General features: G+C 39.8%; 1 protein-coding gene across 2 annotated transcripts in view; it reads right to left on the bottom strand.

Annotated features, from left to right (window-relative positions):
• Positions 1–7907: 7907 nt before the first annotated feature.
• LOC126412118 (tRNA-uridine aminocarboxypropyltransferase 2) overlaps positions 7908–14553 on the bottom strand; it is a 50263-nt gene continuing 43617 nt past the window's right edge. For both annotated transcript variants that reach the window (XM_050081555.1, XM_050081556.1), the window contains exon 4: positions 7908–9739. In XM_050081555.1, coding sequence (XP_049937512.1) covers positions 9437–9739 — 303 coding nt within the window. In that variant the 3' untranslated portion in view covers positions 7908–9436. The remainder of the gene's footprint in view (positions 9740–14553) is intronic.

The following is a 14553-nucleotide window of genomic DNA, read 5'->3' as shown; positions in this document are numbered from 1 at the left end:
AGTTTTTCTCAGGAACCACACAAAATCCTCATTATTATTGAAACAACAAGATATGGAAATGCTGGTCCATTTGAAATTATTGATCTACCACATACTGGAACTTATTTATTAATGTATCCTGGGAAAAATAAAATGTGGACTTACGGATATGTTTCTGACAGTGTTTCATATGAGGATGGAATGTAGCTATTTGCGTAAATGTAATTAGATGTTTTGTAGAGTAGATCTGTCTGAATGAACATTTCACTCTAGATGGGTAGGGTTAACTACGTCACTGCTAGACCTGGACTGTCTACAGTCACATGGGGAGAGATTGGGACCATATGGAGGATGTGTAAGGCTTCTACAGCAGACTCGAAACAAAGGCTATGACTCTGAACTGCAGGATCTCAACTTCTGCTGTGCGTGATGGAAGCACTGCCATAAATGACTTCCAATGTGTTATGGAGAAATGCTCTGCATTCCTCACACAGATGCAGATGTAAATGCACTACTGCTGAGCAATCTTCCCAGAGGCGACAATTAAACTTGCCCACTAGCACTGTTAGTGGGGGACTATCTGCACTAGCCACTTCAAATAATGAGATAGTACTGCAAGTAAATGGCTACAAAGACTATGTAAATGTGCTGGTAGCTGTTATAAATAAAGGACACATTGAGGGACTGTGTACAGTAGACAACCAGGTAAGATACGTGGGAGGACCAAGAAAGTTTCCTATTGAGCACGAGCCTCAGAAATTTTGTAGTTTCAACTAATGGATGAGCAACAGGCTCAAGATGTAAAGACAGTTCAAGAAACCAACTGTGCCGCCAGAAATTCATACAAACAGTTTAATCAGTGGAAAAACGAAAGCCATTGTAATGCTCCATGAGTGAAGGCAATCGAGACATCATTGAAGACGCTGCTCAATGAGATAAATCCATGGAGAACCGCAATAAATGGAAAAATTGTCAACGAAGGGGGAGATGGAGATGCCCAGCGGGAGACAGGCCATTATAGGGTTAATGGCGGCAGCAAAGAGGTTGACGCTCACGACGGAACACTGAGGCACACTGTTTTCCTGGATAAGGGCGTTCAACAAGGAAATGGGGCATGCGGCCTCAGAAGCCCCACATGTAGAGTGTACAGAGGGTACGGGTCCTCCAGCAGGTGTCATAGGCTACGTGTAGAGAGTACGGGTCCTCCAGCAGGTGTCATAGGCTATCTCCAATTCGAAAAACAAGGCCACAGTCTGGGATTTCCACAGAAAATCACTGATGACATGGGTGGACAAAGTGACAAGATGGTAAACTGCAGAATGGCGCACTTGAAATCAACAGTGATCGGTAAATTGCACAACTCGAGCCACCATACCAGTCGGGCATGAATCATACGTTCCATCACCTTGCAATCACGGCTGGTGACAGAAATAGGGTGTTAGACAGAAGGAAAGTGTTTGTCCTTATCAGGGTATGACAGTGGCCTCATGCTGGCATCTGGGAAACATGACCTCTGCCCAGATGTAATTGTATGGAGGAAGGAGAAGGTGCTTGCCCACAAGAAAAAGTTGGTTCAACAACTGAATGTGAACCTCCTGGGGCAGAGGATAGGGATGTAGTGAGGGCATGATATAGCTCCCTCATAGTAAAATTGGCATTGTAGCATTCACAATTCTGAGAATAGAAGGGTGTCACCCAAGCCTCCTCCACTCGTTTCCAATGGAGCAAGGCAGGGTGTTAGTGGATGGAGCTCGTAATCTCCACAAAATAGCGGTGCAAGGTATTGGAGATGGCAATAAGGTCCACTGTGACATCATCTGCTATGGTCTGGGGAATGGTCTTGGTTCCAGAGAGCCATCGGAGGTTGCTATTCAGAAGACAGTGACAACACTGTGCATGCAACTGTTTACAATGACAATTGCAATCGTATGATGATGGTTAAAAATGTGGAGAGCACATCTCCACACATGAACAGCATGGCGGCATGTCTCTTGTCTACCAAGGGACCAGGACACAGTGTGGCAAAGATGAAGTGCGGGGAATGGAGCATTCCGCAGCGGTAAGGATCATGTTCGTACAGTATTCTACCTGGTCGTCACAACTGGGGAAATGATGTTTGTCGAATGTCGCCAGGGAGGAGTAAAGCCTCCAGTTGAACTTAGAAAGCAACCATTTGGGTGCGCAAGTAGGTGGGATAGGAATCACCAAATGGAGAGCGCACAGAAAATGGTAGTCTGAGTACGTGTCAGAGAGAACAGGCCACTCGAGATGACAGGCAAGCTGGGCAGTGCAGAAGGAGAGGTCCAAATGGGAATAGGTGTGCGTGGAGGCTGAAAGGAATGTGGTTGCTCCAGTGTTAAGGTAGATGAGGTTGAGCTGATTGAGGTCAGCCAAGAGGGTACCTCTCTTGACTGGTTCTAGGATAATCCCAGGGGGATAGTGTGCATCAAAGTCACCGAGCAGCAAAGAAGGGTGAGGGAGTTGCCCAGTAAGCTGTAGGAAGTCTGTACTGGTGACACTGAATGATGGAGGGATGTCAAAGGTACAAAAGGAAAAGGTGAAGTGAGGAAGGAAAATGCAGACTGCAACAGCTTGAAGCCGGGTAGTCAGGGAGATGGTTCGACCACGAACGTCATGAGCAGAATTACTCCCCCATGAGATGGAGAACTGGAAAGAAATGCAACAGGTCAAAGCGGTCATGAGGATGCAATTTTGTTCCCTGGAGGCAGAGAACAAGAGGATGTTGCGATTCCAAGAGCAGCCGTAACTCCTCCTTGTTGGATCTAAGGTTTCAAATGTTCCATTGGAGGAGAGTCATGATGATGAAAGGGGAGGAGGGAAAAAATGAGGGGCTGTCACCTCGGCAGCTGCCAAGTGCCAACCTCCAAAGACTCTGCTACAGGGTGCAGAGACAGGAGGATCCTGCTCCACGAGACCTACAGAGGCATCGGCAATCTACCAGTCAGTCTGCAGAGTCCAGAGCAGAGAAACGGTTGGCGGTGCACACCAGTAACATGGAGGTTAGCCGGGTGAGTGTATAATGTCGCAACACCATTGAAGAAGATCTCAGAGTTGGTGAAGGAGAAGACCGTTCACCTTTATTTTATTTCTTGGAGCAGCAGAGGACTTAGTTATTTGTTGGCTGGAGGGATGTAGGAAGTCTTCAAGGGAATATTCCCTCCGTTCTTTCCAGCCTGTCAGTTATGCGGCAGGTGACTTCACTCTGTGAAGTGAAAGTTTGGTGGCTTGTTGCACAGTTGGAGGAGGAGACAGGGATGTTGCTGTGACACTGGGCAATTTTACAACTGTGGTACTGAATTTGAGGTCACGCACCTGCATGGCCATGTCCTTCGTGGAGTGAGAGATATAAGAACATTACTGTAAGTGCTGGATGGCAGAATGTAGGGTTTCTGATTAGCCAACAACAGTGTAGGACCTCCTTTCCTTCACCCAAATCTCCTGGACGGCCCGCTCACTAGATACATGGGACACACTCGGGAGGAGGCTGCATGTTAGCCGCTGCAATTGATACAGAGCGGAGGAGGAGGTGGACAATCGCCCTTGTCACCATCCCTACCACAGGTTACACATTTGGCCAGGTGTCAACAGGGCATTTATGTGTGGTTGTAGTGACAACACTGGTAGCATCGCACTGAGTTCAGAATGAATGGCCTGTCTGTGATAACTTCATAGCTAGCTTTGACCTTGGAGGGAAGGACTACTCTATCAAATGTCAGGAAAAAGTCTGTGTGGGTGCTAAGGATGCACCTACCTTTTTTCACACCCAATGGACTGCAATGGTTTCCTGATCAGACAGGTGAGTTTGGATTTCTGTGTCAGTTAGATCATCAAGCAGCCTAATGTAAGTAACATATGAAGAATTCAGCATTTGATGGGCCTCGACATTAACAGGATAGCTGTGGGGGAGCGAAGCTGCAAGCAGTTGTACTTGAGAATCAGAAGCAGTCTCCAAAAGCAAAGATCCAATGTGTAAATGAGGGCAGGATTTCCCAGGGCCGGCAACATCAACACCTTTCTGAATAAAACTGATTTACCGTCTTCAGTATGTGAAACCACAAGGAATTCTGTTTACCTTTAGTGAACGTTGACTTTGAAGACGACAATTAAGTCATTGCGACAAAATCCCCTACGATTGCCCGCGTCTCCGATGGCACAGTCCTTCCAACTGGGGGGCTCCCCCTCAGAGGGGAGTGCACCCATCGTAGGTAATTGTTCACGCCTTGGGTCAGATGCCGTAGTTTCTATCATACCGAGGGTCGTAAGATATATTACCCCATACAGCCTTTCCTAATGCAACAAAATGCTGCTCCATCCACGACCACAGAGGTCATCCAGTTTCGACAGAGGTCATCCAATTTCGAAGCCATCACATTTTTAAACCAAGAAATTACCTAAAAATCATTTTTGTAAACATCCAAGTTGATAAAAACAAACTACAAAACCAAAAATATTTTACTAAAATTATGTATAAACAACCATATCTCGATTAATATTTCTCCAGTGAAGAGCTGTAGAACAAAAAACGAACACAATGTAAACCGCAGACAAACTTATTTTCTATAAAAGCTTCTCAAACTTATAGAACATGTAAATCACTGTGTCAAAAAACCTTTACGCAAATAAATAGCATACATTAGCTAAAAGAAACTTTCACTCATTTATATTCAACTTTACTGGGCAAATGCATGTAATGAAGCTATTTTGTGTAAACTGATTAAATGTCTCGTGAATCTGAAAGCTCTTTTCACAGTTTTAGCTTGGCTTCCCCAAAAAATAGACCAAGTGGTGGGGTAAAATAAGAAACTAATGCAGGGTGAAATAGAAAATCCAATCTCTTGAGTAGCACAATGACAGTGATGTCGTCATGTAAAAAAGAAAAAAAAAGTTTACATCCATACGCAGCACTCATTTGGATGTAACGAAAACTGACTTTACAGAAACAGAGTCTGTTATCACTAAGGATGTCGTAATATGTCACATATCTGTTAGCAGTCATGTAAAATTCCCGAAGTGCTAGGTACACAGGAAATTCAAAAACTCTGTCATGTTTTTATTCTGCTCACTGACTATATGAAATTTTAAAATTAATGTACGGACCACTTTCAAGCCTCATTTTGTCACTGTTCTTCTTATTGGCTGATGATCAGTAGGTATCTGTATTAAGTTACATTAAATAAATTATTGTACTTAATTGTTGGTTGTCGTTATATATAATCATGAATTCAATGGTACTGGAACTAACTAATAAAAATAATTTTGAGAGAAAGAATTTAGTAACAATAGAATACTACAGTCTGTGATGCAATTAATTTCCTATCTACTTAAAATATTGATTGTGCCCCTGGCAGATCTAACAATTGAGACAGTATAATATCCCCATTTTTCTTACAGCAAAAATTCAAACCTCCATCTTTGTGCCATATTTCATAGATTTAAATTCATTGTTTACTTACAATTAACTTAATTTCCTTCCCACCTTGTACCGCCATATAGAACAAGCAAATGTGCTACCACTTATTCTGCTTGCAAATGCATTACACATTGAAACTGTAATACCACAACCTCTTTTGGGATCCTATTCCAATCTCATCTCCATTCTCCCGACGAGGGCAAATATATTAGCAATTTACACCAATTTAAACTGATGCTTTCACATTGTTGATGTTGGGCCTCACCAGATTATAGAATGAAGGAAATCTGACGGATTAAAAACTAATGTATCATCATGATTTACACACAATACAAACTACAGGAGCATGGTAGGAATAAAATTGCTATTGTAACTATGGAATAATTAATGATTAAAGTTCTGAAATTTCAAGTCGGAGAGAGACAGCTATTTTTATGTTTTTTTTTTTAAGTCAGAAATTGTTCATTATCCTAACAGAAATATGACACAATGATTTTTCAGTCAGAATCAAACATGCTAATTGGTGTTAGTTAACAGAACTGTAATTATGATGATATACAAAAGTAAAATTTTACTTGTACAAAATTTTATTAATTGAATCTAGGCCTTTCATTCAATAAAACTAATTGCTCTGTTCACCTGTAAATGATAGGATAATTTTCCTTTAAGTTAATAAAGTAATATATGCATATTAATGAAATACATTGTTGCAATGATAAAACATGTAATTTATAGTATTAACAGAAACAGATTCTTTCCTGTCTTTGTACAAAATTATTCACTGCTATTCCGTGTAATTTGGGAAGATGTATGTAAAAGCTCATGTTTTCCTTATGGAACCCTACTATGGTACTGAAGAGCAGGTCTATGAAAACAAAAGGCCTGTTCAGTGATAGCAAAGCTTTAATGGGAGAGACTACCTTAGATGCTCATCACAGTTGTTAACAATATGTAACAACACGACCCGACTGCGAGTATCCTCGAGCACTGCCATACAGAGGACTACTGACAAGATTTTGATGAAGGATGCTGCCTTAGGAACAGAAGGTCACTCTTTCTCCCAAAGGAAGAACAATGCCAGAAGCTGCACTATATGCACTGTGGAGTAGCAGCTAGTGACACTGACTGGCCTGCTGTGGGCCACTAAGTAAAGTCCGACCACCAACAAATATTGTTATTAGTATTTGTCGTTTCTAGGAGGTTCTCAAACAGCATATTCTGGAGTATACTATGTTTTGTAAAAACAGCAGTACTCTGTCCAGGAGGCAGTTCTGTTTTCTCTGTATACTGGTGTCTGTAATACACGTGCTTTCAGTGCTAAATGTTACACTACGTTGACAGCCCTGATTTCAGATTTGGACTTGATTGTGGTAATAACATCATGATATTTGCAAGCTTATTGTTGATCAATATGCCATTGAAGACAGTATTTTCCTCTTCAGGTGTTCTTCTATAAGTGTGTTTGCTGTTCCCATTTTACTCCTGCGTTAAATCCATTTACATATCCCACTTTGGTTTTCTTTTCTTTATATTTAACTCTTGCCTCAGCTCTAATACCATAATCTGCACTATAACATTAATAGCTTCCCATACCATCTCAGGTGAATTGAGTCATTGCCACATACTATGTAGTATCCGCTCTGCCCAGAACACTGATATGAATGAACTGTAACTAGCAATGTCCAAAGACAGTAACTAATAGGCCACAAGTGGAGATACAGATTCAGTTTTCATCACTGCCCAATTTCAACTATTTTCGACACTCACCTAATTTTTTTTCTCTCTGCGCCGCATAGCAAGTTCATGTAATCTCTCTCTCCTGTTTTAGCTGTGCTAGAATATGGAAATTCCTACATGGTTGTCCATGGTTATTTGCATTAAATGGTCTCTTCATAATATTGTATTGTGGACAGTAATATCTGTATACAGATTAACAATTTCGCTATGGGACAATTTTTGATAGAAAATGTAAAAGTAAATTTAGATGTCATAAGTCTTTCCATTATGGCCCTTACCGAAAATCCTTTAGTAAACACTTTTATGTTTTCTTTGTTATGTGTTTCCTATAAATAAGAAATAAACAAGTGTAACCTGTACTCATGATACGAGGTCCATGCCAACTTCTGGCTCATGGCCAAAATATATTTCTACATATACGTATCCAAAATCAGTGAGTATTTATGTTACCAATTAGCATAGGGTAATTCAACTCAAAACATGGTACTTAGTTTCCAAGCTGTTTCAATACCTTTTAAATTTCTTTAGTAAACAAGTTTGCAATACTTTTTGTTATACTCGACTTTAAAATGTGGGAAGTTCTATTGGGTGACTCTTTACAACTGTTTCTACTGCCTTATATGGGAAAACAGAATCTTGCAAAATTAGACTCATTTACGCATTTGCTGTTCTTGATTGTCCATAGTTAAACACTTTTTAACTGCCACTTTAACAAATTCTTGTGCTGGATCAAATGATTCACATGACCACAACAAAAATGTAAAGTATCACAATATTTATTTAGCAACATTATCAGTTAGTTTCTGATGAAAACACTGTAAAAATTATTGCACGACTGATTTTGCAGGATCTTCTTTTAGCATATTCCTGGTGTGTAACATACTAAAGCACAACCAGTTAGTACCTCAGCTAAAGCTTCTGACATAAACAACATCCTTAAAGGATATATGATTTTACAACAAAATTAACCTTTCCAAGCATAGCTGCAAAAGACATAAAATGCATTTCTTTTGATCCAAGTGGCACTAAAAACAAAGAGCATTTCATAAAAATCCTATTACCAAATACATTACAACCTTGTATTTCCAACATAGTGTTTAAAATACATCTTCATAAGCAGAAACTGTGCCATTATCTCAGTCTGGCTCAATGTTAACTTTAAACATATTTAGTTATATTATTGTAAATACCAACTATGGCAAAAATAGAATTACAAAGTCAGTCCACAATTTTCTGCGTGTTGAAACTAATTCTGAAAAGACACCAGAAAAGGCACAGTACACAATACATAATTTAAGGTAGCAAACATATTGCACGTGAGATACCATCCAAACTAGTGTTTTACACTATGTTAAACAAAATGTACATTTTTTAAGAAATCAAAATGAAAATTAATTATATTGCAGCAACCATGAAGCTACAAGTAACAGAATTCACAATTAAAATTGTTTCAAAACACTATTTAAATGAACGTACAGCAGTTACACTGTTTCATATAATATGCTGTCTGTCCACAAGCAATATGGCAAAACTTAAAAAGCCAAAATCAAATTGTATATTCTCTCTCTTGCCAGCCACTTTAATTATGCATGCAAGAACATCTGCTACACAAACTGAAATGACTATAACATAAAGGGCAGGGCAGTAACTCAAAGAGAAATGCTTAATCTGTTGCATAACTATCTATTTTACTCTCAATATCATGTCATATTGTTCCATCTTATGACAGTATATTCTCTGACTGGGTGAACTGGTAACAGTAACACAAACCTGCTTTGGGAGATTTTTAAGTTGGCTTCATTTGTCTGGAAATATTTGTGAAAATTCACTACTGACCAAGATGTGAATGGGAAAACTTTATGTTATCATAAACAGAACAAATATAGTAATGCCCCAGTATACACAGAGACAAACGCTCAGGTTAGAGCATATGATCATCAAGGAAGAGCTTCCAGATATTTATCTTAATGAGAATGGATCAAGACTCCCGGTGACAGAGCAAATTGCAACAGACTGAGGTTTGGTGTTATTTGGAGGAATAAAGTGAGTTCAAATAGCAGATCAGCCATCACTAATACAATAACATTCTCGGTGTTACTTTTCCCATCACCTTCATCTGTCTCAAGATACATAAAGTGTCTCTGGAGCACCGCACTGCACCTAATTTGCAGACCACTCTTTTCTTGTCTGCTATGGACTTCATTAGCCTTCACATTAGAGGAGAAATGATGAATGGCCAAGCAAAAAAGCAAGTAATTTCTCCCTAAATACTTAACCACCTTCTAGCTGTCAGGTACAGCTGGTGTCATCAATTTCAGAATTAGCTGCCAAAAGTCGACTGAGACGTTTGCCTATCTGCCGTGGATATGTTCCATTACGTACTCTTGCTTCCGTGCTGCTGTGTGTAACTGCACCATAATCTAACTGAAAGTTGCACAGTGCATGCATTGGTCGTAATAATACATCTGTCACATCTGCACGGTCCTCTAAGTGTGACAGTGCTTGGGCAGCAGCTTCGAGTGTAGACAGACATCCATCTGTTGGTTGGCTCCTGATTACATACTCACTAATTAATCCATGGACCAATTTCACCTGTTAAACAAACACAGACGAATAAAATACTGTCAAGCATTCTCCACCTAAATAACATGAGGTGAACATGCCATAAAAAGCAAGTTTTATGCAAACTACATTCATAATACTGCTTCCTTTTCCTTTATCTTTTCTTACAGAGAGCAGGTCAGAAGAATCGCATGGTTTAAGAACTCCTCTGTAAACATAAGTTTTCTACACTCCAACATTCAACGCACTTGAATAATTTTTCCCTTGTCTCAACCAATATATTCTCCTTTTTTTTAATATCTCACGCACAATATTTATTTTCACAAATCACAACACAGTAAGAAATAAATACTGTGATTCGGAAAATACAGAACTCCTTTATTTGATTCCAGTCAAGCATCACAAACAGTCAATTTCATTCAGTCCATAATGGTCACCTTCAGATCTGAATGAAACAGAAGCAGCCTTATAGTATCCTGACAAAGTCAAAGAGGCATTGTCATAAGACATAAACAAAGTAAGCTTGGCATCATCAAATATGTGTAATAATACAGAGCAGGCCAAGTCAGACCACAGTGCCAGGAAACTCAATGTGAATGGTGTTGCTGTGGATACTGACAGTGTGAAATTTTTTCCCCCACTGACTGGAATTAAAAAAAAAAAAAGAAATTAACTTTTATTTATATTCACTGCTCTGTAACTTAAGTCTTGTATTTGTAAGGCACGGTCACAGATTGTATTATCTTCTTTCCAATTTCTGTCTAAGGTATCATTAGTGGTAGATTCATAATGTAATATGATATATGCATAAGGTCAAATCAATATTTACAATAAAATAATATGGTTATTAATGTAGTTGCAGCAGACAAAAACTGCAGAGAAAGAAGCCCAACTCCAACAATTAAAACGAGAAAAATCCTAATGTAGCAACATATTCAGAAAAAGATTTTGGCCTCGTAGTTTATAAATGCCAATCAAATAGCATTTGGCACAAGAGTTGCATCTCTGAGATTATCAAGTAGAACTCTGCTCAGATAAGCTATGCTCTTCATCTGATGAAAGCCAACATCTTCAAATAGGCCCAAAATATCTCACACTATAATGCACGACAAAAATTAACAAAGAGGTATACAACACTACATGCATCACAGTTTAAAACAATATTAATTTGCTTAATATTTAGTTGCAAACTAACAATTTGGATTTCTAAATTGTTCTGATGCCTAGAAGGTTATTTACACACAGAGATAATGTATTTAACCCATTAAACATTACAGGTGCACTCTGTTAAGCAAAGGCATCTGACTGTAAATCACTGTTTCCTTTTCAGTAATATACAATATTATGGTGTCCTACACTTCACTATTAAGTCTTCATGCAAATATGAACTAATTACATAAAGTGTCTCATAAGCTCCCATCTTATGACCCTTGTGTACAGTAATGACATTTCAACCTTAACATTTCTATACGCCACATTTGTTTTGTTTCTACATGATACAAACATTGTGGTAAATGGAATATCAAATGTATTTTTAGAAAAAAGCTGTTAATGAAATTTTCATGGGTGTTAATGGTTCCCAATGCAGTGCCAGTACAATGAAAACATTCATTATACAGGGCAATTCAAATAGTTGCATAAAATTAAGGAACTGATAACGAGTTGTCGGGTCATGGTTCCAACCAGAAAAGCAAATGGCTCTAATGACAAATCGAGCAAAACGACTTCATAAGGCGGGCGTCACAAGACACCCCAATAACTACCTGTCCTGGCACAAGAACATGCATTTTGTAGGCTGACATTGCCAAAATAGCTGTCTGGGACTTCTTAAAAAAGATGTTATGACACATTATGGCACCAACAAGGCTCCTGGAGGCATTGACACGATGGAAAATCTGGGACAAAATATGTCATCACTGCCCAACAGTTACACCCAGCATCTCCAACCTGTTATAACTTAAGAAGCCTGGTGCTGTTGTTCCACGAACACTAGCTAGCCAGGATTGCATATACACTGCCTAATTCAGACAGGCAATATGCAGTGTCTTCACTAGCAGCACGCTACAGCCAGTGCCGAGTCTGGATGCTGCTGACATGGGACTTGTCTGCAGATAGGTCACCCGCTCCGTGATTCTCACCTGCTGCTGGTCATCTTCCTGATGGACTGTAGTTCAAGCCTGGGTTATATAGCTGCCTAGCTGTCACCAACTGAGCATGCAAACACAGTTGCAATTCATCACCATGTAAGAGCACACACCTCTGGCATTTTCCATGTCAGGGGTCACGATTTGACTTCACTGCCCATGTTTTTCTCACCAAGAGATGTAAACTGGCCAGTTGCCGTGACTGCCTTTGCTGTCCACTGCCAACTGTCACCCACCATCCTGCATCAGCAACTCTGCTACTGTGCTGATCACACCATTCTATCAGCCACCACCACTGCCTGACTGAACACACCATCATCTGCCCATAAGACAGGCTGCTGCTGACACCAGTATGCTTTGTCAGCTGAGGCCAGCCACTGTCATGGAGGGTGTTGGCCACCTCTCCAGCACTGTCTCCACCATTGTACTTGTTATGAAATAAAGAGATTATTTAACAAGTAAGCTGCTGCCATAACATAATTACAATACCTTCTGGAACATCACTGCAACCATATCAAGGATGATAAATTGCAGATATCCACATATCATAGCTAACCTCACTATCGGCAATAATGGTCACTCATCATGGTCACTATAGAGGAATTGAAATAAACAACTTTGGGATGGAACCTTATGGTCTTAGACATTAGTCTGAGCCAGTGGAAGCTGTCAGTGACAGTCAATGCCTATGCGCCATAAGGTCATCAACTGTCAGAGGATGTATCACTTATAATGTGTTGTCAGATGTCTATGAAACTACATTGAGGACCTGCACAGTTCTCAGACATTGAATCAGCTCGGGAGGCACAGTTGCATGGCCACTTCGCTCCCCTGACCTGTCACAGCTTAATCTTTCCTTTTTTGTTTGCCATATCAGAAGGCTTGGATATGTTACACCAGTTCCAGATAAAGCAATACTTATTGCCAGGAACTTACAGCCTCTGGTGCAGTTAAGGCAATGCCTGGTGTACTTGGATGGGTGCACCAGAATTTTCTATGCACAAATGTTTCGTGTATATTTAATGTGGTGGTCACCATTTTGAACACCAACCCAAGTAGTTTAGAGCCGAACATTGTGCATGCCCAATTTCAGAAGTGCCAGTGTTCACAACTCTAGTGGTCTGTGGAGCTTCAGCTTGGTGTTTACCATCATCAAATAGAATCAATATAATAGTTAGGATACAGTATGTGTCTAGATTCATTGCAATTTAACTTGTAATATGATTTCTTCTGAAAATCATTATTCGAGCACATAGAAACTGTTGAAGTATAAGAACTCCACATTGGTATATTTACTATGATTACAAGTGTTTCACATCTGTATCAATGGCTGAGTGGATCGGCTGACAGTTTCCAAACATAAAGGGTAAGTGTTCTAATACCACAAACTGTGCAGTTGTAAGCTTTTCTAGGTTCCACATTCCTTCAAAAGATTCCATTTTATAACAGTCTAATCTTGAAACAGACAGACACATGGTCATAGTAAAAATATTGAAAATGGATGTATTTATTTGTAAATACTTTAACTGTCACCCAGGATCTCTATTGTTTTCAGCTAAGAGAAACACAAATGATTGGCATATATCAGAAGCCTGCTTAAAAATGGCTGATGTGAATGTTCGCAAGCGAATAATTGCTCTCTTTGAAAATGGAGTTAGTGCATCTGAGGCCCTATGTTGTTATGGCATTGATGCTTCTACTGCAAGGGTGTAGATTAGAGGATTTATAGATAATGGTGAGGTAGTGAAATGTCCAACACCTAGAAGACCCCAAGTCTCTATATAAAGTTAAAATGAATAATTGGTCAGGGCAGCCCCAGAATGCTCCTTGTCACACATCCAGTAAGGAGAACTTCAGATTTCCCGGGCTCGTCAACAACTGCTCTTAGAAGATTAAAGAGCCATGGAATCAGGTCCCGTCATACTCCTATCGAAGAACCATTGTCTAACTAACAAGCTGTGGACACAATGACACCCGAGTTTGTGGGAAGATGTCGAGTGGAGGAAAGTCATCTATTCCGACTAGTGCACAATTGAATCTACAAGCAGAGGTCCTGCTCTTGTTTACTGCACAGATGGGCAATAATACAACATGGGATTCGTGGCCACACATGCTAGAAGTGGACGCGTAAGTGTGAAACGTTGGATGTCTTAGATCGGTACAGGAACTTTAGAATGTATCCAAGGCAAGGATGATTATTTTTATTGTTATGGGACATCAGATAAATATTACCTTCCATGGAAGATTACTTCTAGACATCAAATTCAAAAAAATGGTTCAAATGGCTCTGAGCACTATGCGACTTAACTTCTAAGGTCATCAGTCGCCTAGAACTTAGAACTAATTAAACCTAACTAACCTAAGGACACCACACACATCCATGCCCGAGGCAGGATTCGAACCTGCGACCGTAGCGGTCACGCGGTTCCAGACTGAAGCGCCTTTAACCGCACAGCCACACCGGCCGGCTTCAAATTCAAAAGCCATAATTAATTATTTATTGAAGAGAATAGTGAAAAAAGTGAAAAACAGAATATACAATTTAATACAAAAAGTAAATAAAGCATGAAACATTTGTGAAAAGATAAAAAAAGAAAGGCTGTGGTGAGACTCAATCCAACACATATTGCAGCTACCAGTACAGTAAGCGGACGCACTACCTTCTTTTTAGCGTAACGGTCGAATAGGCCTACTGTAATT

Source organism: Schistocerca serialis, chromosome 7 (genome assembly GCF_023864345.2).
Source record: "Schistocerca serialis cubense isolate TAMUIC-IGC-003099 chromosome 7, iqSchSeri2.2, whole genome shotgun sequence".
NCBI lineage: Eukaryota > Metazoa > Arthropoda > Insecta > Orthoptera > Acrididae > Schistocerca > Schistocerca serialis.
This window is presented reverse-complemented; position numbering and strand designations above follow the sequence as displayed.